The following is a 27,125-nucleotide window of genomic DNA, read 5'->3' as shown; positions in this document are numbered from 1 at the left end:
CTTTTTTCTCATCTTGGTTACATCCACACACATTTAGACACCCCAATCTGAGCCTTCGAGGAGGATGAGCCCTCCCTGCATGACTCCTCCTCCTGTTTCCCCTTTTAGAAAGTTAATATACAAGGAGGGAAGGGTTTCTAGCCCCTGCTCCCGTCCCCTTTAGTTGACTTCTACGACATGTGAGGAATGTGTGGGAAGTATTCTTTCTCCCCTATATCCTGATACGTGTGAAAAAATCAAAAAAGTATGGGTAAGGTTCTTGCTACTCGTGTAGATAGACAGAAGTATGCCTAGTGTCAAATTTCCATTCATCATTAGCATATACATTACTGTAATATGAATTCCATCATTCTTTGCTAACCTTGTCATACTTGATGGCTCAATTTTCCTTCTTGGTACTCAAATCAGAGTATTCTGCCTCTCGGTCTTAAACGAGCATTTGCTGTGTTTGGTATCTGTTATAAGGGATGAAAGCAAAACTAGGGACAAGGGATGTATTGTGTGTAAGGGTAGGAAATTGAATGGTATCTGAAAGGAAACCGAGTATAGATTTTGCAAAGACCTATAAGGTGCGAGAAGAAAATGTACTAAGTTGTGTTATAGATTTCGGGGAAAAAAGGTTAAGAGAAACAGTTTGGGAGCTATCTCGGGTAAGTTTAGTGATTTAGAGGGAAAGAGCAGTACAGGATAAGTAACTAGGTCCAAAAATAGAATAAAAAAGGTAGAGGTATAAGTATAGAAGTGAGGAAAGGATTAAGTGGACAACATAGTCCTCCCAACTCTGACCTAAGCAGCTGAAATATGGATACTGAGTCACAAGCAGTGGAATTGAACTATTGAGAGGAGCATGTGGTATGACTAGATGGAAAAAAGAAAGTTATAAGGTGTATGGTAGTGAGTGAAATGTAATACTTTGAGGTGGTAGGGGCATCTGAAAAGAATGCAAGGTGGAATAATATGATTAGATGGATTGGTGAGAGGAAGATTACCTGTGATGAGGGGCAGAATGCATGGAGTGGTATATGTGAGGAAGGCATGCAAGGGCAGGCAGAAGTGAAGATTTTTTTGCTGTTGCAGGCCATCCCCTTCATGAGAGTTCCCAGAAGTAACGGGCAATAGAGATAGATAGGCATCATGATGAATTGTATCCAAAGCTCCAATTCCAATACTTAACCAGGACCAACAATACTTATTTTAACACGTCAAAAAATTTTGATTAACTAGATTTTACATATATATTTCTAAAGACTATAAGGGAAGCTCTTCAAAAACTTGCAGCATTTTTTAATTAGAATTTGTTAACCATTTAATGCTTTAACCATTAACCATTTGTTAACCAGAAATTGAATTAGTAACACTGCTTATAATGATCATACACAGAATCCAAGATGTACTAACCAACTAAAGTACCTATGCTGAGGAGTATCAATTAAAAATTCCTGTAAGGATATCATTCCTTACACACCAATACTGTATATGAATCTTCTGTTTTGGACATAAGAAAACTACAAACACTAATGCGTTCATAAATTGCATGTTAGCATTATGAAACTGGAAAGAGTACTGGAGATAAAAGGAAATATGACTGTTTTATTGTGCTATACAAACTTGAAAGGGCTGATTTGTATATGAAAAACATATAATTGCAATATATTCAAATTTATTATGATAGAAAATACATCTTAAGCTTGTCTAAATCATACAACATAATTCTAAACTGTATGCTGCAAACTTGCTATTACTGGTTTTGGTCTAGTTTTAAAATGGAGCTTCTTTTTAACTATAGCTGTGATGGTGTATTCTACACGTGACAACTGTCCAGTACCAATTTCTTGATCATCAGAGCCACTAACATCCATATCCCTGTTAGACTCTCTGCTAAGTCTTGTCTTCCTCATAACTGCAAAGGGTTTGTCAAGGTCTTGAACTTTGCCATATAATATGTGATGGCCAATGATGAGAACTGGAATACCCTGAAAGTATATGTGCCATACTAAATATTCAAGAATGAAAACATACCTTCTATTCATGCTTATCCACACACACGAGCATAATTAACTGTTGAATAATCAAATGCCAAAACATTTTAGCATAATCAATATAAAAGTTCTTGATTCATATCTGTCCATTATCATTAGCTTCATTTGTCATTCATATAGGTCTAACATGGTGAATTTAAAATGGATAAGATACGAATATATAGATGACCATTTTCTAGAACAATGTCAAACTGATGAAGCAATGAAATAACTGTATACTGCCCAGGAACACATGACATTCAAAGAGGGCCATAAGCAACATGATAGAAAAAGTCATTTAAATTTGTATAAACATCCTTAACTATGTCCAAGTAAATGCAAAAAATGAAGTCTTTATTACTAACAATAGCAAATACTAACCCAAAAGAATTAAAGGCAGATAGGGAAGTGGCTAAAAAGAAAATTAAGAGAGTGAAATCTGAAGGACTGAATTTAGGATATAGTAAGGTAATGAATGTGGTGTTTGGGATGAGGTCACATGAAGTAAGAAAGGCGAGATCTTCCTATTTGCCATGTAATATGTGATGGCCAATAATGAGAACTGGAATACCCTGAGAACAGATGTACTGTACTTACATTCAATGAAAAAAATAAAATTACCTTTTTCAGTGAAAGACAGATGAACTAGAATAAGTTTTGCATAAGATAAAGTGTGGAAAAGCAGCATTAGTGGACAGAATTGCAGATGAGTTTTTCAAGAAAGGAGGTGTTACCACTAAAGGTTATTACTCAAATTTTTAATGTTTTTATAGCCCAAGGTAAAATGCCTGAATGGTGGCAGAATGCATGTACAGTGATTTTACAGAGAGGAAATGGAGAAAGTAAATACCCAAATTACACGCATATCTGTTTCTTTAGTACATCTGTTAAGGTTTATGGGAGAGAGTGGATTGAGAGGTTGTAGCTTGCTCAGAACACCTGACTGCAAGGATGTAAGAAAAGAGGATGCGAGGACCAGGTGTTTGCTTTGGAGAATTTGACTGGAAAATGCTTTGAGAAAAACTAAAATGTTACCATTTCTAGATCTGGGAAAAGCATTTGATAAGGGTGTGGAAGGTGCTATGACTGTATTTTATCAATAAAAAGTTACTATAAGAAGTTTTCCCAAGAGTAAAGCATGTGCTATGTCACCAAAGATGTTTAACTCTTAACCTTGCCTGTATAAATCACAAAAGTTGAGTGTAGTAACCACGTTCAAGAGATAGCAAGAAGCAATACCTTCTTGTCTTCCCTTGTTATCTTAAGCTGATAGAGCAAATGAAATAATGGAAGCCAAAGTAATTTTAAAAGAGTATCTGAAAGGAGAAAGTTGAAAGTAAATGTGAATAAAAGCAAGGTTATTAGGTTAAGCAGAGTTGAGAGATAAGTTAGTTGGGATGAAAAAAGTTGAAAGTAAATGTGAATAAAAGCAAGGTTATTAGGTTGAGCAGGGTTGAGAAACAAGTTAGTTGGGATGTGAGTCTGAATGAAGAAAAACTGGAGGAAGTGAAATGTTTTAGATATCTGGGAGTGGAATTAGCAGCAAATGAAACCATGGAAGTAATAAAGAAGAGTGGAAAAAGAGAACATTATCTACAAGAGCAAAAATGAGTGTGGTTGAGGGATTAGTAGTTTCAACAATATTATACAGTTGCAAGGCAGGGGTTATAGATATGGTTGGGCAAAGGAAGATAAATGTGTTAGAAATGAAATGTTTGAGAACAATATGTGGTATGTGGTAAGTAATTAAAGGGTATGAAAGATGTGTGGTAGTATAAAAAAGTGTGATTCGGAAAGCAGAAGAGGGAATGTTGCAATGGTTTGGACATATGGAGAATATGAGTGAGGAAAAGCTAACAAAGAGGATTTATGCACCAGAAGTGGAAGGAACAAGGAGAAGCAGGAGACCAAACTGGAGGTGGAAAGAACGAAAAAGATTCTGAGCGACATGACCCTGGACATGCAGGAGGGAGAAAGGCATTCACAGAATAGAGTGAATTGGAATGATGTGATATACTGGAGTCAATGTGCTTGTAATAGACTGAACCAGGGCATGTGAAACATATAGGGTAAACCATGGAAAGTTCTGTGGGGCCTGGATGTGGAGAGGTAGTTGTGGTTTCAGTACATTACACATGACAGATAGTGAATGGATGTGAGTGGATGTGGCCTTTCCCCATATGTTTCCTGGCACTAACTTGCATAGCTTCTCAAGAAAGTGTACTAGCTTTTAGCTGAGTACCAAATTGTATAAATATCTCACTAACCAATGAAACTGAAACTGTTTCATACTTGTTTAGTAAAGTGAAGGTCTCCGATAAATTTGTTGCACATCTCTCCCTGAGTTCGTGACTCTAAGTCTCCCTGCAGCTCCATCATCATCCACTCCCCAAGATCATCTTTACCAGCACTGAAAAAAGGCAAAAAAAAACAAAAAATCCATCATTATCTATTTAATATACGAAACATGACGACCTTTTCTTAAAATACCAACTAGATTAATAACAACATACTCAAATCTGAGAAAGCATATGACATTCAAGAGTATAATTACAAATGATTGTAAAGTATAATCACTTATAATTATAAAATGGTCTTTTTACAATTTTCATGGTGATGGGCATACATTTATGATGAGACATAAAGCTTATCATTAAGGTCATCCAAACATAGGACAGTAATCATGGTTGCAGTACTGATTTATCAACCCGAAAGCTAAGCAGCACTTCAGCCTGGCAAGGTTGACTATAAAATCCTCAATTACCACCAATGTGCAAAACAATGGTGGGTAAAATCTGGCAAGAGTTAAACTAATAAAATCAAATGTTGCATTAATATGCACAGCTTCCTGTAAAGAAAGGCTGCATTAGCCATGGGTATATGTTAACAGGCATTCACCAACTGAAGCTACAAACAAACATTTCCAGCAAGGAAGAATAAGTTTGTGGTAAGCAGGATGTGACATAATATTACTCTACTGTAGTGAGCCAAGAGAAACTACTCAGTGAATGTCTCATAAACAACGGTGTCGATATATTTCACTTAAAGTACTCTATTCCCACAAATACTGCTGTGTGTGATGCACCTAAACTATGCAGTGGCTATTACCCACTGCTACTTTCATTCCCATAAATAGTACTATGTATAATGCACCTAAACTATGCAGTAGCCATTACCCACTGCCAATTTTATCATGGAGCTAAATTAAACTAAAACTAAGGTTTTCATGAGTTCATATTCTTTAGCGTTTCCCTTACTTGTACCCCTTCAATTTCCCTAATCATCATACGATCCAGCTTTAATTAGTGGTAAGAATTATGCTCCCTTGAGTCTGTCAATTCCACTAAAGTATAAGAGGCACATCAATATGCATTTCACTTAAATTCATATAATTTCCGTTGAACGTCTAAACTGCAACTTTATCTTAATCCAACAGAGCCACATATTTCTGGAAGAGTTCCCACTTGGTGCACATTTTATATCCGCGCCCTAACAAGCATCTTCCGCCTCTGTATCCTCCCTCAGGTGAGGGAAAACCTCTTTCAACTTTTCCAGTACAACACACTTCATAGGATTCACATGCATCATTTAATATCAAAATCAGTTCAAATTCAATGTATTGTAGACACCATGTTTACATTTTGACTGGAATCTGCATTTTCAAAGCTCCCTAGTATCCTAATGCCGTAAACAAACTTTGAAGATCACAACAAAACTTTTTCGTTCGAGAATAAAATCCGGATTTATTTTTGTTCTTCGGGTTTCTCGGATTTATGGTGGATAAGGTGAACCTCAATAGAAAAAAAAAAAACAATTTAGATTCAACCGTTATAGGAAATCTTAGTTAAGAATCATACCTTTTTTTTTATTATATGTACATATCTATACAAACCAAAATGATCAAATGTGCTTTTTCAACACTTCTATCCTTATTCTATGATGTTCCTTTCATGTCATAAGAAAGACATAGTTCGCTATCATTTTGTTGCTCCAAAACAGGATTTTAGTTTCGTAAAAATAGAATTACCTGTTATTTCAGGAAGATTGTTTATTCTTCACTCTCTTATTCTAATTACATTTAGAGGTTTTCATTGTTATCTCATCAGTGAATGTCAACAGTTAACATATACAAGAAATCACTTTGATATTACCGTATATATGGTGATTTCTGGTCTAATGTTCAAGATCATTCATTGCCCATTGCCAATAAATTCAACACACTTCAAGTCAACCTCAGGGGTTTTGACAACTTATTTGAATGTGTAATTCACTCCTCAGTATTGGTCAAATTCTCTTCAAATTGAATACAATTGTAGTCCAGAAGTGAGTTTATCGTGAGTCCGATGACCATTTTTAGATGAAAATAAATGTGTGACATGTGATAACATTAAGAAGCTGATATTTAAGGAAATTAGATCGATGAAACAAATTAATATGCTTTTGTAGACAGAGAAGAATTCTTAGCAAATAGAAAGGAACAGAGTAGGGGGCCAGGTGAGGATATTCCCTCAAAGGCCCAGTCCTCTGTTCTTAACGCTACCTCGCTATCGCGGGAAATGGCGAATAGTATATATTGAGGTTGTTGGCCTTGAAATTTCTGGTCTTCCCGTTCATGAGGGATATTTCAAGCCATCGTTGAATCGTTAGGATATGTGCTCCCCATGTCGTTGGTATTATGGAGTATTTTTTACGTCTGTTTTATACTAAGTACATCTGGTTATGATAAAAGACCTTGGGTGTTGCACCTCTGGAGCTGCCTGTCGTGCTGCAAGTGTTATTGGCGTCCAGGAAGACACGAAGTAAGCACCTTCGTCCATTACACCCAGTCTCCATGTCTGCACTGTGTTGGAGAATACGTTATTGACGAAGGTCTGTTTTAGCCGTGGGGTTTCGTCGTGAAATAAGTTTCAGCTGGAAGGTATTGCATAATTTCGTAGAAAGATTTTCATGACGCCACTCATATCTCTGAGGACTTTCGTTAAGATATTAAGGGAGCATCTAAGACCAGTAGGCTCTTTATTGGCAAAAAAAACAAAAAAGTGTATTCGGAGAACATCTAAGAAAGGACCATGGGCGTTGCAGTTCCGTTCCGTTCACAGATAAATTTCAAGGCTGTGTTGGTCTCTATTGCCTTTTTGAGACGGACAAGATCGTCAACACTAACCACTCCTTAAATGTCGTAGCTGGCCAGAGGGAAAGATTCTGAAGAATATTTGTTTTTCAAGATTGCAAACGTACATGCACATGAATACCTCTGACGGGCTCCCAGCCACCACACTCTCCTTCAGCCTGGTGAAGGAAAAAGAAGCACTCAATATGCAACGAACGAAGATTGGAAAATGCAGGCACGGGGGAAGCTTCTAAGTGATGTCACGGGGAAAGTTTGATGTTTGTAGCTTCAAATTTACCAAATGCTGTTCTATAAATATGTAGAAGAATATTCAAAATGTATCATCCACGCAGATCTCATCCGGAAATCATTATATTGAGCTTCTCTCAAGAGGCCTAAATAAATTTGGTTAAGCTACCCCAAAAATATCGCTATTTTAGTACGTTTTCTATGTTAGTATTATTTCATTTTATCACCGCCAGATGTCGCAGGTAACTCAGATATTAGAAAATTAAACAGTGAGATACCTAGAGATTTAAGTCTTAAATAAGTCTTTATCTGGTAGAATGCACATGTAAACATCGCAGCCCACAAGTGAAAAACTTTAATGTAGCTTTCCGAGATGGGGGAATTCACTATCCATAATATCCGCTTTTATGATTTTGAACCAAAGGCGATACAATGTATGGCCTATGAAGACGAAACCAATCGGCTAGCATTATCAAGGTAGGGCTTAACTAACTTGAAGAACCCGAGTTTGACTCGTTGCCTTTAGTTGTGTGAGTAAAGGAAAAACTAGCGTGACTTATAATAAGCTTGGTAATGTAATAAGAATGTGCTTAATTTCTGCATCTTTTTTGATACTGAAGATGATATTATAGTTTAAATGTGTTCTTTCCCTCTAACATCTTATCATAAGATTTAATAAAGCTAGTGTAGTGTAGTGTTTAGAGGATACAGTAATGGTTGTGTGCCATGACCTGTAGTATCATTTATTATTAGATTATTTGAAACGGTTATAGTATTGGGAATTGTGCATAAAAGAAAATGTTGGTTACTGATGTAGTATTACATTAAACACGTTGACGTATCAGTTTAAAGCTATTGCTGAAATGTCCTTTACTGATAAGATTCTTCAGTGATTGCTTTACACTTTATGTGATTGGATTCGAGTGGGGAGCTGAGATATATCTGTTTTTCTTGGGACACTGAGTGGACAGGTCACCGAGAGAAATTGTTTTAGGATAAAAGCACTTAGTAACCTCTCAGAATGGAGAATAATTTTGTGCCCGTTGATTAGAACAAGAGGGATGCCGTGGCATCTTTAAGTGATATTTGAACTCTGTTGTACTGTGTTTGGGGGCATTCCAAGATTCACTGCCCAGTGGACAGCTAAAGTGAATCATTCACCTGGTGCTTGTTCAGATTCTATAGTTTTATTTGATTTGGACATAACGATTTTACCTAGATGTTCGTACTACATCTGATTTAGCTATATGTACATAGTTTATTGCAGTCAGTCGAGTAGAATGTGATAAAGCTGTAGATTTGTCCCACACTCCCACAGTGCATATGAAATTTTCTAAACTAAATTTATGTCATTTTCTTTAAGAAACTTGTTTTGCATATTAGGATTAGTAAAACATAACAAATTGGTGTTAGTGATAATAATACCGATGCGGTAGAGCCTGTTCTAGTCAATTGATTACGATGAGAGTGGTACCAAGCAGTTCCATAATCTCTGAATACCTGGATACAGAGGGATTATACCTTACATTTTCCATCTAATTCAGACACTGCCGACTTTGTTGGAGCTTCATCATGTAAGAGTAGGACTTGCAACAAGTTGAAAGCCTCGCTTTGTATCATTTGTATACATTGGTACCACTTTTATCAGGATCTATCAACAAAAACACGTGCATCAATTTTTTGAAGAATAACTTGCAAGAAATCATCAGACCATGTGAAAATCTCTCCTAGTAGGCAAAATATATTATAGAAACATGCCAATATTGAATTGGTCTGGTGCAGGTATTGCTTGGAATGTTTGATTATAGGGTACTGTAGTTGGGTGGTGGCATGGTTGGCCCATTTGGTCCATGAACTGTTTGTTGACATTTTTGGCAGTTGCCAAGTGCTGCACCATGGAAGTGACTGGTATGTTTTAACTGATATAGTAATTTTTAAGATAAATCACAGATGCACCACTTTAAGCTCCCCATTGCTTTGAATATTTAGTACTTTTGTTCTGCAATACTAATGGTGTTTGTAGAGTCTAATAGCAGTTGTGGTGCTTGATTCGGATTCTTACATTTTAAAGAAAGCAATGGTGATGAGGGATTTATATCAGGGAAAACATGGGATTTTTTGTGAAAGTAGATAATACACTTGTAAAATTGAAAAATGACAAGTAAGAATATAACCTAACTCAAATTAGTCCCATGTATTTTTTCTCATATGTAATCATTTTACTTTCACATGAGATGGTTATTTGTAAGGCATTCTTTTGTCAGCCCATACCATGTTAGTTAGTATGAAAAGGAAAATTCATGGTGAGTTGTTCATATCAGTTAGGTGAAATGGAAGTTTTGGCGACTAGTGAGCCTCATGTTGCAAATTCACATAATGGCTCTTTTCACTGTTTATGGTTACAGTTTATTTATTTTTATTCATTCATTGTACTTTGTCGCTGTCTCCCGCATCAGCAAGGTAGCGCAAGGAAACAAGTGAAAGAATGGCCCAACCCACCCACATATACATGTATATACATACATAAATTATATGGGAGGGTATTGATTGAGAGGGTGAAGGCATGTACAGAGCATCAGATTGGGGAAGAGCAGTGTGGTTTCAGAAGTGGTAGAGGATGTGTGGATCAGGTGTTTGCTTTGAAGAATGTATGTGAGAAATACTTAGAAAAGCAAATGGATTTGTATGTAGCATTTATGGATCTGGAGAAGGCATATGATAGAGTTGATAGAGATGCTCTGTGGAAGGTATTAAGAATATATGGTGTGGGAGGCAAGTTGTTAGAAGCAGTGAAAAGTTTTTATCGAGGATGTAAGGCATGTGTACGTGTAGGAAGAGAGGAAAGTGATTGGTTCTCAGTGAATGTAGGTTTGCGGCAGGGGTGTGTGATGTCTCCATGGTTGTTTAATTTGTTTATGGATGGGGTTGTTAGGGAGGTGAATGCAAGAGTTTTGGAAAGAGGGGCAAGTATGAAGTCTGTTGGGGATGAGAGAGCTTGGGAAGTGAGTCAGTTGTTGTTCGCTGATGATACAGCGCTGGTGGCTGATTCATGTGAGAAACTGCAGAAGCTGGTGACTGAGTTTGGTAAAGTGTGTGAAAGAAGAAAGTTAAGAGTAAATGTGAATAAGAGCAAGGTTATTAGGTACAGTAGGGTTGAGGGTCAATTCAATTGGGAGGTGAGTTTGAATGGAGAAAAACTGGAGGAAGTGAAGTGTTTTAGATATCTGGGAGTGGATCTGGCAGCGGATGGAACCATGGAAGCGGAAGTGGATCATAGGGTGGGGGAGGGGGCGAAAATTCTGGGAGCCTTGAAGAATGTGTGGAAGTCGAGAACATCTCGGAAAGCAAAAATGGGTATGTTTGAAGGAATAGTGGTTCCAACTATGTTGTATGGTTGCGAGGCGTGGACTATGGATAGAGTTGTGCGCAGGAGGATGGATGTGCTGGAAATGAGATGTTTGAGGGCAATGTGGGGTGTGAGGTGGTTTGATCAAGTAAGTAACGTAAGGGTAAGAGAGATGTGTGGAAATAAAAAGAGCGTGGTTGAGAGAGCAGAAGAGGGTGTTTTGAAATGGTTTGGTCACATGGAGAGAATGAGTGAGGAAAGATTGACCAGGAGGATATATGTGTCGGAGGTGGAGGGAACGAGGAGAAGAGGGAGACCAAATTGGAGGTGGAAAGATGGAGTGAAAAAGATTTTGTGTGATTGGGGCCTGAACATGCAGGAGGGTGAAAGGAGGGCAAAGAATAGAGTGAATTGGAGCGGAAGATGAAAGCCGGCAAGGCAGTGGGTTTGGATGGTATTGCAGTGGAATTTATTAAAAAAGGGGGTGACTGTATTGTTGACTGGTTGGTAAGGTTATTTAATGTATGTATGACTCATGGTGAGGTGCCTGAGGATTGGCAGAATGCGTGCATAGTGCCATTGTACAAAGGCAAAGGGGATAAGAGTGAGTGCTCAAATTACAGAGGTATAAGTTTGTTGAGTATTCCTGGTAAATTATATGGGAGGGTATTGATTGAGAGGGTGAAGGCATGTACAGAGCATCAGATTGGGGAAGAGCAGTGTGGTTTCAGAAGTGGTAGAGGATGTGTGGATCAGGTGTTTGCTTTGAAGAATGTATGTGAGAAATACTTAGAAAAGCAAATGGATTTGTATGTAGCATTTATGGATCTGGAGAAGGCATATGATAGAGTTGATAGAGATGCTCTGTCAGTTGTTGTTCGCTGATGATACAGCGCTGGTGGCTGATTCATGTGAGAAACTGCTGAAGCTGGAGACTGAGTTTGGTAAAGTGTGTGGAAGAAGAAAGTTAAGAGTAAATGTGAATAAGAGCAAGGTTATTAGGTACAGTAGGGTTGAGGGTCAAGTCAATTGGGAGGTGAGTATGAATGGAGAAAGACTGGAGGAAGTGAAGTGTTTTAGATATATATATATATATATATATATATATATATATATCCCTGGGGATAGGGGATTAAGAATACTTCCCACGTATTCCCTGCGTGTCGTAGAAGGCGACTAAAAGGGGAGGGAGCGGGGGGCTGGAAATCCTCCCCTCTCGTTTTTTTTTTTAATTTTCCAAAAGAAGGAACAGAGGGGGCCAGGTGAGGATATTCCAAAAAAGGCCCAGTCCTCTGTTCTTAACGCTACCTCGTTAACACGGGAAATGGCGAATAGTTTTAAAAAAAAAATATATATATATATATATATATATATATATATATATATATATATATATATATATATATATATATATATGTAGCACAAATGATTATTAGGCATATATAAATCTTTCAGGTTGATTTGCAAATATTAACAATGTTTTTTGATGATAAAAGCATAAAGAAATGACATTAACTTACAGTATAGTTCTGACCAGTGCATTTTGCTTGAGCATTGTAAGATAACCACATTTTTACGTCTAGCAATGTTGTTTTTCCTTGATTATTTGTCTCCATTACCAACAATAACACATGCAGGCCTTTTTTTCATACATTGGATCTCTTGTGCACTCAAAACTAAGCACAGATGTGATAAATAAATCACCTTTGCTACAGCGAACATGGCCATAAGGAGAATGCTCAACACTGGTGGCTTGAAGCACAAATTGGTTGAATGATGATCAGCTGCACTCTTCCTATTGACTGAGTGTGCAACTCAGACAAAAGGAGACAGTAATGCTTGTTGTATGTTTGTGTGTGGGACTTTTAATTTTTTTGTGTGAGAAAAAAGTTGGCAAAAGAGAGCATCATAATGAAAAAGCAGTAGATAAGCACTGCTAACCGAGATATGCCTGTATACTCAAGAACTGCTCATAGAGGGCAGCAGTCTCCAAATGACTAATGCAAAACTTAGCATCGATACAAATGTCAAAAATTGGTGGAGGATTTAAAGTGTCACTAAGCCTGCTACATGAGTCTTCACATGACGATGACCAGAGTTATGGAGTCAAAGCAGGTATATTGAATGATTATTTATGATTTGTCAGTATCGGTAAGAGGAACCAGTTAAGTATGTTAAGGCTGTGATAAATCAGGTCAGGATTTTTTGTTACTGCAGTAATATTTAGAATTTTATTTTATTTGTAGCTGTCACTCCTTATATTTTCCTGTATGCTCTCTGTTATTTCCTTAGTGTGTATCAGATATCTTTTTCAAACCCTAGTGATGTTTTCATTTAAAATATTTCAGGGCTGATGGTAGTATTGAAATATGGAACTGCATTAGTCGACCTTTTATGCAACTGGTTCTCCATGGTAAGAATTTATAGTTTTATTGAAAAATGAAATTGTAGGTTTTGAAAGTTCAGAAACATTTTTCTTTGAGGTGTGTTCCTTGTGTATTTTTTTTTTCTTAATTTTCCTATCCTGTTTGCTTTTGCCACCCTTTTTTCCAAAAACTTTTCACCACACCCACTGTGACTGCATTTGAGCTGATCATTACAGCCTGTGATTTTTGTGCTGTAAGATGGCCAGCAGTAAGTAGTTGATAACATCCTCTCTGAGGCAGTCTCCAGTTGGCCAGAGATGGGCCAGAATCAAGCAAGAAGCCACTACCATTGTTAACAGGATAATATAGTGTGAGGATGGCCAGCACCTCCTCATCAGTAATGCTGAGGGTAGGAAGGTCCTAACCCTGTTTTTCTTAGATGATATTCTTGAGAAACTCTCATGGTGACTGACAGGACACTGACTTGTAGAGGAAAAGAATCAATTTTCAAAACTTTCATTTTTTACTTGTGTGGACTTAGTACATCTTAAGGAATTTTAGACTTGTTGATATCAATTGTACATTATGGAGTGATCCTTTTTGCATGCATACTCTTTTACTGGTTAGAAATGAAGAAATAGATTTGGATTTATAGATCAAATAACATGAAAATACTCCTTCAGGTGACACACATACTTCAATTGAAGCACTTCAGTGGTGCAAAGGTCGACTCTTTAGTGCAGGACTAAACGGCTTTCTCTTGGAGCATGACTTGGCTACCAGTGGTGTCAAATCTTGCACAGCAGTCACTGGTGGTCCGACCTGGTGTCTTGCACTTTCTGCAGATAAGAAGAAATTAGCAGTGAGTTTCTTGATCAGTGTTGTACTGTAACATAGAAATATCTAAACTTAAACTTGTTTCCTTGCCTATGGATCATGCAATCAAAAAATGGTAACATACCATTATTTTTATTTTCTACAGTAAATTTGATGTAAGGTACTATATTATTAAGTAAGGAGAGAAAAATATTTGTAAATTTTCATTTGTTGGCCAAACACAAAGAACGTCGTATACATGTTTATACAATCACTTGTTTACCAAATGGCGTCCTAACTTTGTCTCTTCGATGTATATCAACTGACTGTCATATTTCTCTCTTGTGTCTCCCCTGATGATGTGATTAGTTACACGAAAGTGCACTTGGGAACTTTTCGTGTTTCATTTCTCCCCGTGGACTCATAGGAATATATATATATATATATATATATATATATATATATATATTTTTTTTTTTTTTTTTTTTTTTTTTTTATACTTTGTCGCTGTCTCCCGCGTTTGTGAGGTAGCGCAAGGAAACAGACGAAAGAAATGGGGGTGAGAGAGTATCATTGAACTTTGGGAGAATAAAAAGATGTTTTATAAGGTAGATAATGTGCAAAGGACAAGAGAAGAGATGGGAACATCAATGAAGGGGACAAGGGGGGAAGTGACAACAGGTAGTGATGGAGTGAGGAGGAGATGGAGTGAGTATTTTGAAGGATTATTCAATGTGATTGATGATAGAGTGACAGATGTAGGGAGTTTTGGTCGGGGTGGTATGCGAAGTGAGAGAGTCATGGAGAGTGGTTTGGTGAAGAGAGAAGAGGTGTTAAAATTCTTGTGGAAGATGAAGTGTGGCAAGGCTGCAGTAGTGGATGGTATTGCAGTTGAATATATTAAGATGGGGTTGACTGTGTTGTTGAATGGTTGGTAAAGATATTCTGTGTATGTATGGATCATGGTGAAGTTCCTGAGGATTGGCATAATATATGTATAATGCCATTGTATAAAGGCAAAGGGGATAAAGGTGAGTGTCCAAACTACGGAAGCTTAGATTTGCTGTGTATGCTTGGTAAATTGTATGGGAGGGTAATGATTAAGAGGGTGAAGGCACTTGTGTGTGTATGTGGGTAGGTAGTAGTAGTTGGGCAACCAGCAACCAGGTAAGTATATTACCAGTACTACCCACCTGAGTATCGGGAGAGTTATTGATGGCTGTATGTCAAGCAGCGCTTCAGTGGTTGTTGAATTGCTTTCCTTTAACCCATGTAGCTGTTTTTCATTTCACAGACATACAATCTCTCCTTGTCATACATAACAGTTGATAGCACTTAACTCAAACAGCTCATTCTTCATAACTCTAGATTTTCATGCAGTGAGCACTATGCACTAGCCGTGCCTTTTGGCAAAATGACAGAATCAATATATAGAAGTGGGTAGGAATATTTAGGGAGGAGCTTTAGGTAGAAACATTAGGTAGTATTAGTCAGTAGGAACATTAGGTAGGAGCCTCTGCAAACACTGCGTAAGATTTACCTTCTGCCATTGGCCTGTTAAGGATGAGGCATTAAAGGCTGAAATACCGCATTAGAGTTTACTTGTTATGGAGTCACTATTGCCACAGCCACTCCCTTGAGGGAGTTACAGGTGGGAACAGGTGTCAGAGATATAGATAGGTAGTGTATGTGTGCAAATTTATGTCGGTTTTATTTGATTGTTTAATGAATTACTTTCAGGCAGGTACTGAGGAAGGCTATGTCTGCATATTTCAAGTGTTAGAAGAGGGTATTATATATGAAAATTCATTGGAAAAGCAAGAAGGTAAGTGCTTTGAATTTCTTTTTACCTTGGTGTTGTTATGGCTGGAGGTTTTTCCCTATTACTACGTATTAGAATTATCTGTCCATATATGCTTGCATTAGTATTGGTGTAAAAGTTAAAATTCATCTCATACGAAATGATTGTAAAGTGAGCTTGTGGTGGGTAAGTTGTGATACGAGCGTGTTTAGAGGATTTGCAGATCTGTAGTAACAATTTTGTTGGTGAGTGTGTGATTATGTTGTTACTTAAGATGGGCATAGGTTAGTACCTAAATATTAAAAGGGTTTTTAGAAGACTGTATGGGAGTATCAGGTGTGTGGCAAACATAGATATGATTGTGTATATTTTGATAGATTACTTTTCAGGATTATATTTTATATGTACTGGTGTTTTAAAATACTCATGAAGATTTTCTGATAATGCTCTTTCTTGAATCTATGTAATGGCAGTCTTCATGCAGACTTTTGACAAGATAACTTTGTATCCCTTGAATCATGTTCCAAACTTGCTTACTAATGATACACTAAGGTACTAATGAAAGTATGGTTTATCAACTCTTGTCTCCCAACCATTTTCTGAGAAGGAAAGACTTGAGAAGTATATCCAAGGAAAAGCTTGTCGGATTCACACCAAGCCTAAGAAAGGGATTCTTGAAGGGTAATCCTATAAAAATCAAAAGTATTACTCGCCACAAATGTTAGAAACATTTTGAAATGGAACTCTGAACATAAGGGATCTGTAATTTCAGCAACCTCAAAACACTTCATGGGAGGTCTGAAAAGATTATCAAACCAAATGGTAGTGTGTTTGAGTAAAACAGTGAATATTATATCAAACCATATGGTAGCATCTCTAAGTAAAGAGGTGAATATCATAAAAAGACTATCAGTCAAGCATTCTCTACATCCCTCTATTGTAAAAGTATTTAAGGCAAACCATATGTGTAAATTCCTGAATTCAAAGACTTCAAGGACTGATGGAAGTTTAGGAAAATTAGAAAATCAACTGAGGCATATGGTAAGGTGAAAGAGAACTTAACACAAAGGTTAGTTATATCTCTGGGTTGTCACTAGACCTTGAAAAACAAATCAGACAAGAAGAAGTTGGCCCAGGTAAACTGGAGAAAGGAGACTGGTTCCATGATTCCGGTTAAAGGAAAGAGCATAAGTTTGAGAAGTCATTTCAGAAAGGTAGGAAGGAGGAAAAAACAAACAACAGGCTCTCCTTTGTCATTTATGGAGCCACCCTGGAGAAAGTCTAAGACAGATTGAGGATACTTTCACAAAATAGCTCCAGAAACAGTAAATGTAAGTCAGATTGATAAGTGGGATAGATTGTATGTCCTCAGATAAGCCAGAAAAGCCTCCATGGGAAAAAGATAGCTTAGAGGGTCAAAGGATGGCCTTTTTCTCCATAAAGCAGATATGAGAAGGGTCAAAGAATTGACTCTGTCTCTCAACAAAATGCCTTACTTTCTTATTCATTGATAATTTCATAGTCTAAACATAGTGGATCAAATTTGTGAGGTTCTTGAGTCTCCTCCTCCCAGAGCTGATTTCTGGGCACATCTTGCATTGTCATTGAAGGTATATAGATTTTTGTCTTGGCTTGATTTAAAAGCTTGTTTAAACTTCCTCCTTTGTATAGGTATTCTTTGTTGCTAGTGGGGTGCAAGCACGATGAGAGAAATAGTAGATAGGTTTTGAAGAATGTGAAACCTTTTATTTCATCAAGATGTTGTCTCATAAACTTTTTTTTCTAGTCTTCTTACCATACCTGGCCTTCCTCATTTTTGTGAAAAACCTTTTTGTCCTTGCAATTTGGTGGTAGTCTTGTGTTGGTATCATGATCCAAGATTTGTGAGTCCTACTTTTCTACCAGCAGTCATTGATTGTCTAAGAGCGAACCCAGTTTTAGTGAACTATCGCTTCAGTGACTCAAGTCAACTGAAAAGAGTTGGGTGGAGTAGTGCATCCTCCTCAGTTTATGAGGCAGGAAGGAATGTTAACCCAATATTTCCCAAGGAGTATTTCATGCTCTTAGGGCAGTGCCTCTTGGAGAAAAGTTTTTCATTCTTCAAGACATATTTTTTTATAGGGCAGCAAAAATTCAAATATGTGCTCACAATTTCTTTAATTTCTACTCACAACATTTTTGTTATTTTGTTTTAGACTTTCATAAGGCCAGATTACTCTTTCTTTGAAACTTTGTTGTTCTGTCAGTATAGAATTGCTGTATTGGCTTTTGTGTGACAGACGCATACATACTTAGTCTTTAGATATTCTTTATATATGGATGTACTTTGAATGCTTGCCATCCAAATTTCTATTTTTGTATTTGGCCACAACACTTTATGCAGTTTGCTGATTTTGGATGTACATTATCCTGTGTAACCTTGAAGAGATTCCACTTCATGTCAGTGTTAGCAGGGAGGAGGGGGAAGAGGAAGAAAAGGAAGTATATTCAGTGATATATGGTCCAGAATTTTTTATGGAATGAGTTGATCTGACAGACTGAAAATCATGAAACTTGAGAATTTTCTAGATGAAGATGGCTGACAGGGTCTCTGTGAAATGAGAAAAGCTAATTATTTGTGGCTTACAGTTTTATTGGTTGAGGAGAATAGCAAACAGGAGAGGATAAAAGCTTCAGGATGTTCATTAGAAGCTTGTGGGTTTAGGATTGAAAATTGAATGAAAGGAATGAAAACTTGATTAGTATCCCACAATGTTTGTACTTTAGGAGGAGTATCCCAAAACGTTTGTACTTTAGGAGTAGTAACCTGAACTGTTTGTAGGATGTGGATAGTTAAAGGATTTGAAACGTTTATGGAAAGGGAATTGATTGAGTAGAAAGGAGGAAAAGTATAGGATTTTTTTAGCCAGAAATGTTATGGGGATGTGGAGAGCTGATGGAGTTTAGCATGAAATTATCAGGATTTTGGGCCCAGAAAGTTTATTGGGTTAGAAAGTTCATGGAATTAGATGGATGAGACTTCAGAATTTGTGATGTAAAGGGTTTGTGAAATGATAATTGATAGGTGGAAGGAGGAAAAGTTTTAAGAATTTGTATTCTAGAAATATGATGGAATGGTGAGGGCAGGTAAGTATCGTGTAGAGTTGTAACTCTCAAAACAGTCTGGCTATTAGAATAATACTGAGAATGCTTTAGTTGTTTGGGTATTTAAAGAAAATAAATGTGATGGAAAATTTTTTAGAATTTTAAATGAGAGAAACACATTGATTAAATGGTTTGCCTTGCCATAAAGAGTGTTTTTAGGCAGATGTGAAATGAGACTGAGATTTTGAAGAACAGAGAAGAATTTAATTATTGAAAAGTATGGAAGTGAGCTTTGACAGCATTGATATTAAAAAAGATGAATCTAGTGTATATTGTTCTGTAAATGAAGATGATCAATTTTGACTTATTCATAACACTGCTAACGCTATCTGTATATTGTTTGGTGTTTGGCTTTTTTTGTTTGCTTAGAATTGAACTTTTGTGTGACTTTCCTTTACATGTTTAAATGTGCGTATTAGTAAGAAGGTCTTCTGCATTTTAGGGCGGATACTAAACATATGCTGGCATTGCAGTGGAGACTACATTGTGACAGGATCTATGAACTGCATCCGGGTGTGGTCTTTAAAGGAAGGACGGGTAAGAGGCATGAGTATTCTAATATCCAACTATGATTATCATGTACTGTTATTTTTCATTCTCTTTGGAAAGAGCAGTGTGAGACAGCCTCTCATCAGTTAGGAGCCATACTTATTTATTGTTCTGTTTTGCATGCTCCAAACAGATTAGCTGTGGATGCCAGTGATTTAGGCGCTGGTGCTGTCCTCTTACAAGAGGACAAAGAGAGGGTTGATTGCCCCGTTAGCTTTGGTAAGAAGGTTAAACCCAAACAGATTAACCCACCATTGAGAAGGAACTTTTGTCTTTGTTATTTGCATTATAACTCTCTCTGAGTATTTTGCCATTCAGGCAATCATCTTGGCGTGTCCTGACTACCATCCCCCTTAAAAAATGATAATGAGTTCCAGGATAGGAGTCAGAGGTTAACTAGATGAGCCTTGTTCCTTTAGAAGTACAACTTAGAGGTTTCTGTTATTGTCAGCACACATAATGTGCTCACAGAGTGTGTAACCCACTCTAAATGTGGCATGGGAGTGGATGAGGAATTCTTGAGACCTCGCAGATCACTACGTGGCTTACCTGTAACTTACAACTTTCTATAACGTAGACACAACGAACATGCTGGTTCATAACAATATACTTACTTGCCTTCATCCATTCCTGGCACTACCCTGCACCACAGGAAATGGCATCACTACCCTCTGCTTCAGTGAGGTAGCACCAGGAAAACACAAAAAAGGCCACATTCGTTCACATTCAGTCTCTAGCTGTCATGTTTGATGCACCAAAACCACAGCTCCCTATCCACATCCAGGTCCCACAGACATTTCCATGGTTTACTCCATATGCTTCACATGCCCTGGTTCAGTCCATTGACAGCATGTTGACCCCAGTATACCACATCATTCTAATTCACTCTATTCCTTGTATGCTTCTCACCCTCCTGTATTTTCAGGCTCTGATCGCTCAAAATCTTTTTCACTCCATTTCTCTACCTCCAATTTGGTCTTCCACTTCTCCTTGTTCGCTCCACCTCTGACTCTTATATCCTTTTTGTCAATCTTTCTACTCATTCTCTCCATATGTCCAAACCATTTCAACACACCCTATTCTGCTCTCTCAACCACACTCTTTATTTCTACACATCTCTCTTACCCTTTCATTACTTACTCGATCAAACCACTTCACACCTCATATTGTCCTCAAACATTTCATTTCCAACACGCCCACCTTCCTCTGTACAACTCTGTCTATAGCCCATGCCTCGCAACCGTATAACATTATTGGAACTACTATTCCTTCAAACATACCCATTTTTGCTATCCAAGACAATGTTCTCTCCTTCCACACATTCTTCATCGCTCCCAGAATGTTAGCTGTTTCCTGCATCAGCAAGGTAGCACCAGGAAACAAAGTAAGAATGACCCATCCACTCACATACACATAAATATATACATAAATGCCCATACACATGCACATATACATACATATACATATCAACATATGCATACATATACACACAGACATATACATACATGTACATATTCATACTTGCTCGCCTTCTCATCCACTCACATACACATATATATACATACATAAATGCCCATATAGGCACATATACATATCAACATATGCATACATATACATGCATACACACAGACATATACATATATACGCATGTACATATTCATACTTGCTCGCCTTCGTCCATTCCTGGTGCTACCTCACCCCACAGGAAACAGCATCACTACCCACTGCTTTGTATGGTTTTCAATGAAATTCATGTCTGACAAGTCTTCCTGTTTCTTTTTAGATATAATTGTCATGGATAATGATATTTAAGTAGTTTATGTAATCTGTTTTGACTTTCAGAAAGCATTCGATAAAGTCTCTCTAACAGTTGTAACCAAAGTTATGTAATGTGGTATGGATATGGTTGGATTTAGGTGGCTAGAAAATATGTTGACTGGCTGTAAACAAAAAGTAGTGATAAATGGTCAAGCTTTCTCTGAGAATAGTTAGATGTAACAAATGATTTGCCACAGAGCTGTCTTGGGATGGGTCTGTATCATATATGAATAATGAATGCATTGATAATGGCTGCATTACATTGATAGTAGCTGAATTTCAAGATAGGGTGCATTACATTGATAATAGCTGCATTTCAAGATATTGAAATTCACAGACAATTCTATGCTGGAAAATGAATATTTAACTGAAAATAACATCAGCAGCTTCAAACTGACAGGATGATGTTATGGACAGCATTTACAGGTAGCAAAGTTTTACACATCAGAAGTAGAAACAAGAAGGCAAGTTACATCATGAATTCTGTTGACTTACAATGTGTAACAGGCAAGAAAACTTATTCATGATAGTCTCTGATGACATAAAGGCAAATAAGCATTGCCTGTAAGTAGATACATAGGTGAGCAGAATTTCTGGATTTATAAGTATGGCATTCAAATTTAAGTCTTGAAGAAGCTAATCATTTCTCTTTACACTTCCTTGGAACATCTTCATCTTAAACCATGTGTTCAGTTTTGGTCAACCTGCTTGAAAATAGACATGAAAAGAATGGAGTATGGTGGCAAGTATTAAGGTGAATCCTGGATTGTAAAACAAATTTTACAAGTGCTGGCCAGGTGACTTAAACTCACTGAGCTCAGAAAAGAGCAAGTTAAGATGGAATTTTATACACATATTCAGGATAATCAAAGGCTCTGAAAGCCTAAGTCTAAATTGTTGTTTAGAACTAGATTTGTCTAATTTCTTTTGCAGTAATTTATACAAATTTGTGGGCAAATGTTTCACTTCAAATGAGGCTGATTATTTTCTTTGAATGGATGATTTACCAGTTAGAGTAGTCGAAAGCAGCACCATAGATACTTTTAAGACAGGCTTGATAAGTATGCATTTCAGGTCCATGACTGACATTATTTGGAGCCACCCTAGATACATGTAAAGTTTAAAAGTATTCTTATGTGAGTTATATATATGCAATTGTACTTTTACCATGCTAATCTCTTAAGTTTCTGATCTTTACCATTATTCACAAACCATTGAAAGAATCCAATGATCTGTTTGAATTGCTTTATATAGAATCTAAGATTGAATTGCTAGAATCCAGTCAGAACATAGGAGCATAGAATTCTGTTGGTTTCTTGGACATGTTGACATCTGAGGTAATGAAATAGCAGATACTTAGGCTAAAGCTGCTGTATCTGGCAAGCTACATATGAAAGTTACCGCTCAAAATAATTTTGTGGGCGTAATAAATTATATTAGATGTAAATGACATGCTAGGTTGAGTTTGGAAACCCAAAAGAATAGCCAAATTTTGGCCTTCCTCTTTTAGTGAGATTTGCCATTTGAGACTGCTCTGTCAAGTGACGATTGGTCATACGCTACTGTGTTGTCTCATGGTTACTTAAGGTAGAGGAAACTTGATCCAGCATTATTTCCTTGAAACTTGTATTTACAGAATACCTAAGATACAGGAGTTTCAGAGTCCAGTACGAATTATATGATAACACAGAATGAAATAAGTTGTTGGAGAAATTTTAGATGTTATGTGAATGGAATTAGATTGATGAAATTTTAGGTTCGATTAGAAGATAAAACTACATGAAGTGTTTTAAGTTTTTATGCATATTTTTCTTACTAAAGAGCTGAATAGCCAGTAGGTTCTAGTGCTTTACAAAGTCAAAAAATTCTTATCAAATCCTCTATATTCCTTTATATTACTTTATGAGTACTCTTTGTTATGGCTCCTTGGTCCATAGGTTGCACTTCAGATGTAACATTTAGTGCTGCATCTTTAAGAAATTGTTAAAGCAAATTGCAGTATCACATGAACCCACTGGATGTAATATTGTATATGAATGATAGTACTTTACAGTTTGAAAGGGCTGTTGTTGCTGGTCAAGGAATTAGTTTCCATATCTTTATATGGCCTCTTGTATATCTCTCAGTGATTGAACTGTAGAAGAAAAAAAAAATACCTTTTTTTATTATGAACTGTGGAAAAAAAAAATACCTCTTTTCATTAGTATTAACTGAGTTAACACAGCCAAATGTTCTGTAGCTTGATGTTAGACCTTGAATTTTTGTTTTTGTTTTAAAGATGACTATTTTAAACTGATTATCAACTTAAAGACATAAAGGCACTTTATCAACTTAAAGACATAAAGGCACTTGTTGCTTGTTGGTTTCTTTAGGCATATTTAACTAAGCATCAATAGATCATTAACAGCAGCTAGGCCAGCTACTGCTGGGAAATAGGATAAAGAGGGGTATCTTTGTCAGCAACAGGTAGAATAAATTTAGCTTATGTAATTTGGTATAGCCATTTACTGTAGAGGTGATCACTCAATCAGTTGGGTTTTCTGTTCTCATACCTATATCTATGTATTTCATTGTTATTTTTTTTGCTGAATCATATTTCTGTTTAAACACATTGAAGGAACCCACATTCCATTTGCAATTTGTTTTATTTACAATTCAGGCAAGTAGGGATTGCCTTGTGTATTTTATAGCGGAACGTTCTTACAAGTAGAATGTTTTGAGGATTGGTGCTAGGTAGAAATGCTTTGGAGAGTTTATCATACTTTAGATTCGAAATGCAGGGGAAAAGGTGATGTGATTTTATGAACAGAAAAAAATTATCCCATGTTGTTTTATAGATATGTTATTGTTAGTAATAGCTATCTGCTTTTGTTATAATGAACGAAACTTAAATTTTGTCATGTATATATGAATCTCCTTTTAGAATTATGAGTAAACATAATTCAGTATTTTTCGTCAATTATTACCTCATGATTTATTTTGCTGTGGCAGCGAATTCACCCTCTGACTGTAGCTTTTTCATGCAGGTGACGCGGTGCTCTCTAGGTCAGACTTCAGGTGATGAAGAAATTATTGTTTGGTGTGTTGGTATTTTAGATGACATGACAGTAATCAGCGGGGATTCCAGGTTGGTATAGTTTTTCATGTTCTCCCCCTTCTGTACATTTGTTTTTGTGTGTTTACTGTAAATAATCCTAGGACCCCTTTTTTAGGGCTATTGTAACACTAAGGCTGTGCTACAGTCAGAAGTAGGGAAATGATAGACTTGCATGAAGTGAAAACTTCTACTATGAGAGTGTTCTCCCTTTCATCAGCTGATGATACAGCCTTTCCAAAGGTAACTTTTCATATGAAGTTCGGTAACACTTGTATGTGTACACTTATGCATATGTGGGTTTCACCAGAGAGGATGAAAGGTGTGAATTGGAACAATATGGTATTCTAGGGTCAATGTGCTTTCAGTGAACTGCACCAGAGCATGTGAAGCATCTGGTGTAAACCATGGAAAGGCCTGTTTTACCTGCATCACATAATAGTTAGACAATGGATATGTGAGCAGATGCGGCCTTTCTTCTTCTGTTTTTAGTGCTACCTCAGTAATGTGGGAAACAGCTAACAAGTATGAAAAGAAAAATGTTTGTCAGAGATATAATCAGAGGTGGGGGTGAGATCTTCAGGTGCAGGTTACTAATGTGAGGTAGGGTGAGCTTTTTTTTATTTTGGCTTGGGGTATATTTGTTGCTTATGAAGTGGCTTAGGAGGGAGGGAGGGATTGGGTCTTGTTGCAAGGAAGTAAGTACCAGTCATATTGAGATGGGCTTGTATTGAAAGTATTTTGTTTATGTGTAGATTTTGAATGTTTGTGGTTGCTGTGCTCTGTTATGTAAGCTTTGTAGTTTTGCTGCATATGCTTTTTAAAGATGGATAACTAGGTAGATGAGCCATAGTTTAGGATGAGTGGATGAATTATCTGTAGAGGATACTGAGGGATTCATTTTCTTGTCCACATCTGGTGCTGATAAGTATCCTCAGGCTGTGTATGGATGGCCTTGTGTTGATGTGTGTAGTGTGGGGAGTGAATGCCATATGTTTTGTATGTGACTTTAAATCTGGGTGGAATTAAATTATGTGTGTGGTTAATCATTCAGTGTTATGGGAAGGAAGATTTTGGATTCATATCAGTCAAGAGCCTAGAGGATGACTGTGGATATCTCTAGGGTTACAACTGCTGTTGTTTGTTGTCACATACATCATGGAATTGTGAAGTCATCAGGATTAGAGAAGGCTTTCATGCTGTGATTTATGTGGGGTGAAGGAAGGTCATGTAGGAAGAGATTGAAGGGGGTTTGTGGAAAGAACTGCTCCTTAAGGTATTCACAAATGGATGCATTAGAAAAGTTTCTCATTAGCAGAAAACCACTTAGTAGTTCACAGTTCATTGTCTGCCAGATGTTGTCAGGTTCCTTCTTCTAGACCTTTGCCAGTCATTTACATACATGGATTTGACTGTCTTAAGCTTTTGTTATTTTTTATGAAATAGGCCTCACTCCTCCATATGAAAAAAAACCAACATAGATTGTGTATGATGTGCATGTTGATTAGGAGCTTTATAGGTTTAACCTGTCTCCTTTTGTGTTTACAGAGGGGCCATTTGTTTTTGGAATGCAAAGCTTGGTACAGTTACAGATGTTGTTCAAACTCACAAAGCAGATGTCTTGTGCCTTGTTGTGTGTCCAGACCAAAAGTCTGTTTATGCGGCTGGTAAGTTAATGAATATATTGTATTGTGTAAATGCTTTGAATATATATTGTGCATATTGTTTAATAAAGTATTACTGTGATGTTCCTTTTTTGCTCTTAAGGTTATTGGCTTATTGATTGTATATCTTCTCATGAAATTTGGACCACCTTGTCTTAAAATGAAATAATTTCTTATGTAGAGATAGGTTGGTGGACACAAGGTAACTTGATGTGGTGAATTCTAGGACTACAGTAACTTCTAATTTTGCAACAGAACATATGATGAATTAAGATTTTGTATATAGTGATATAAAGTTTTATTTGACAGGCATAGATCCAGTTATTACACAGGTAAGCTATGTACAGACAGGATCCAAGAAACCGAAAGGGTGCTGGATGAAGTCCGTTCTGCGCTCAGTACACACACATGATGTACGAGCTCTGGCTCTTACAAAAGATGAGGCACTTTTTTCTGGGGGTAAGTTCTTTCAAGTAATGGTGATGTGAGAAGGAGATGGAGTGAGTATTTTGAAGGTTTGTTGAATGTGTTTGATGATAGAGTGGCAGATGTAGGGTGTTTGGTCATGGTGGTGTGCAAAGTGAGAGGGTTAGGGAGAATGATTTGGTAAACAGAGAAGAGATAGTAAAAACTTTGCGGAAGATGAAAGCCGGCAAGGCAGTGGGTTTGGATGTTATTGCAGTGGAATGTATTTAAAAAGGGGGTGACTGTATTGTTGACTGGTTGGTAAGGTTATTTAATGTATGTATGACTCATGGTGAGGTGCCTGAGGATTGGCGGAATGCTTGCATAGTGCCATTGTACAAAGGCTGAGGGGATAAAAGTGAGTGCTCAAATTACAGAGGTATAAGTTTGTTGAGTATTCCTGGGAAATTATATGGGAGGGTATTGATTGAGAGGGTGAAGGCATGTACAGAGCATCAGACTGGGGAAGAGCAGTGTGGTTTCAGAAGTGGTAGAGGATGTGTGGATCAGGTGTTTGCTTTGAAGAATGTATGTGAGAAATACTGAGAAAAGCAAATGAATTTGTAGCATTTATGGATCTGGAGGAGGCATATGATAGAGTTGATAGAGATGCTCTGTGGAAGGTATTAAGAATATATGGTGTGGGAGGCAAGTTGTTAGAAGCAGTGAAAAGTTTTTATCAAGG

At 37.1% G+C, this 27,125-nt stretch overlaps 2 protein-coding genes across 2 annotated transcripts in view; one reads left to right on the top strand and one right to left on the bottom strand.

Moving 5' to 3' along the window:
• Nucleotides 1-1,643: 1,643 nt before the first annotated feature.
• Nucleotides 1,644-5,795, bottom strand: LOC139764014 (chromosome transmission fidelity protein 8 homolog). The gene is made up of 3 exons (XM_071690484.1): nt 5,657-5,795; nt 4,311-4,428; nt 1,644-1,973 (listed from the first exon to the last, which is right to left on the bottom strand). Exons 1-3 carry the CDS (start codon nt 5,674-5,676, stop codon nt 1,713-1,715), a joined length of 399 nt encoding a protein of 132 aa, XP_071546585.1. The 5' UTR covers nt 5,677-5,795; the 3' UTR covers nt 1,644-1,712.
• A 1,879-nt stretch (nt 5,796-7,674) lies between these two features.
• l(3)72Dn (UTP4 small subunit processome component l(3)72Dn) overlaps nt 7,675-27,125 on the top strand; it is a 36,897-nt gene continuing 17,446 nt past the window's right edge. Inside the window, exons 1-8 of the mRNA XM_071690741.1 lie at nt 7,675-7,854; nt 13,072-13,136; nt 13,773-13,951; nt 15,646-15,730; nt 19,293-19,387; nt 24,244-24,344; nt 25,860-25,978; nt 26,285-26,434. Of these exons, the coding sequence (XP_071546842.1) occupies nt 7,751-7,854; nt 13,072-13,136; nt 13,773-13,951; nt 15,646-15,730; nt 19,293-19,387; nt 24,244-24,344; nt 25,860-25,978; nt 26,285-26,434 (898 nt within the window). The 5' untranslated portion in view covers nt 7,675-7,750. The remainder of the gene's footprint in view (nt 7,855-13,071; nt 13,137-13,772; nt 13,952-15,645; nt 15,731-19,292; nt 19,388-24,243; nt 24,345-25,859; nt 25,979-26,284; nt 26,435-27,125) is intronic.

Source organism: Panulirus ornatus, chromosome 48, assembly GCF_036320965.1.
Source record: "Panulirus ornatus isolate Po-2019 chromosome 48, ASM3632096v1, whole genome shotgun sequence".
In the NCBI taxonomy this organism is placed as follows: Eukaryota; Metazoa; Arthropoda; class Malacostraca; order Decapoda; family Palinuridae; genus Panulirus; species Panulirus ornatus.
This window is presented reverse-complemented; position numbering and strand designations above follow the sequence as displayed.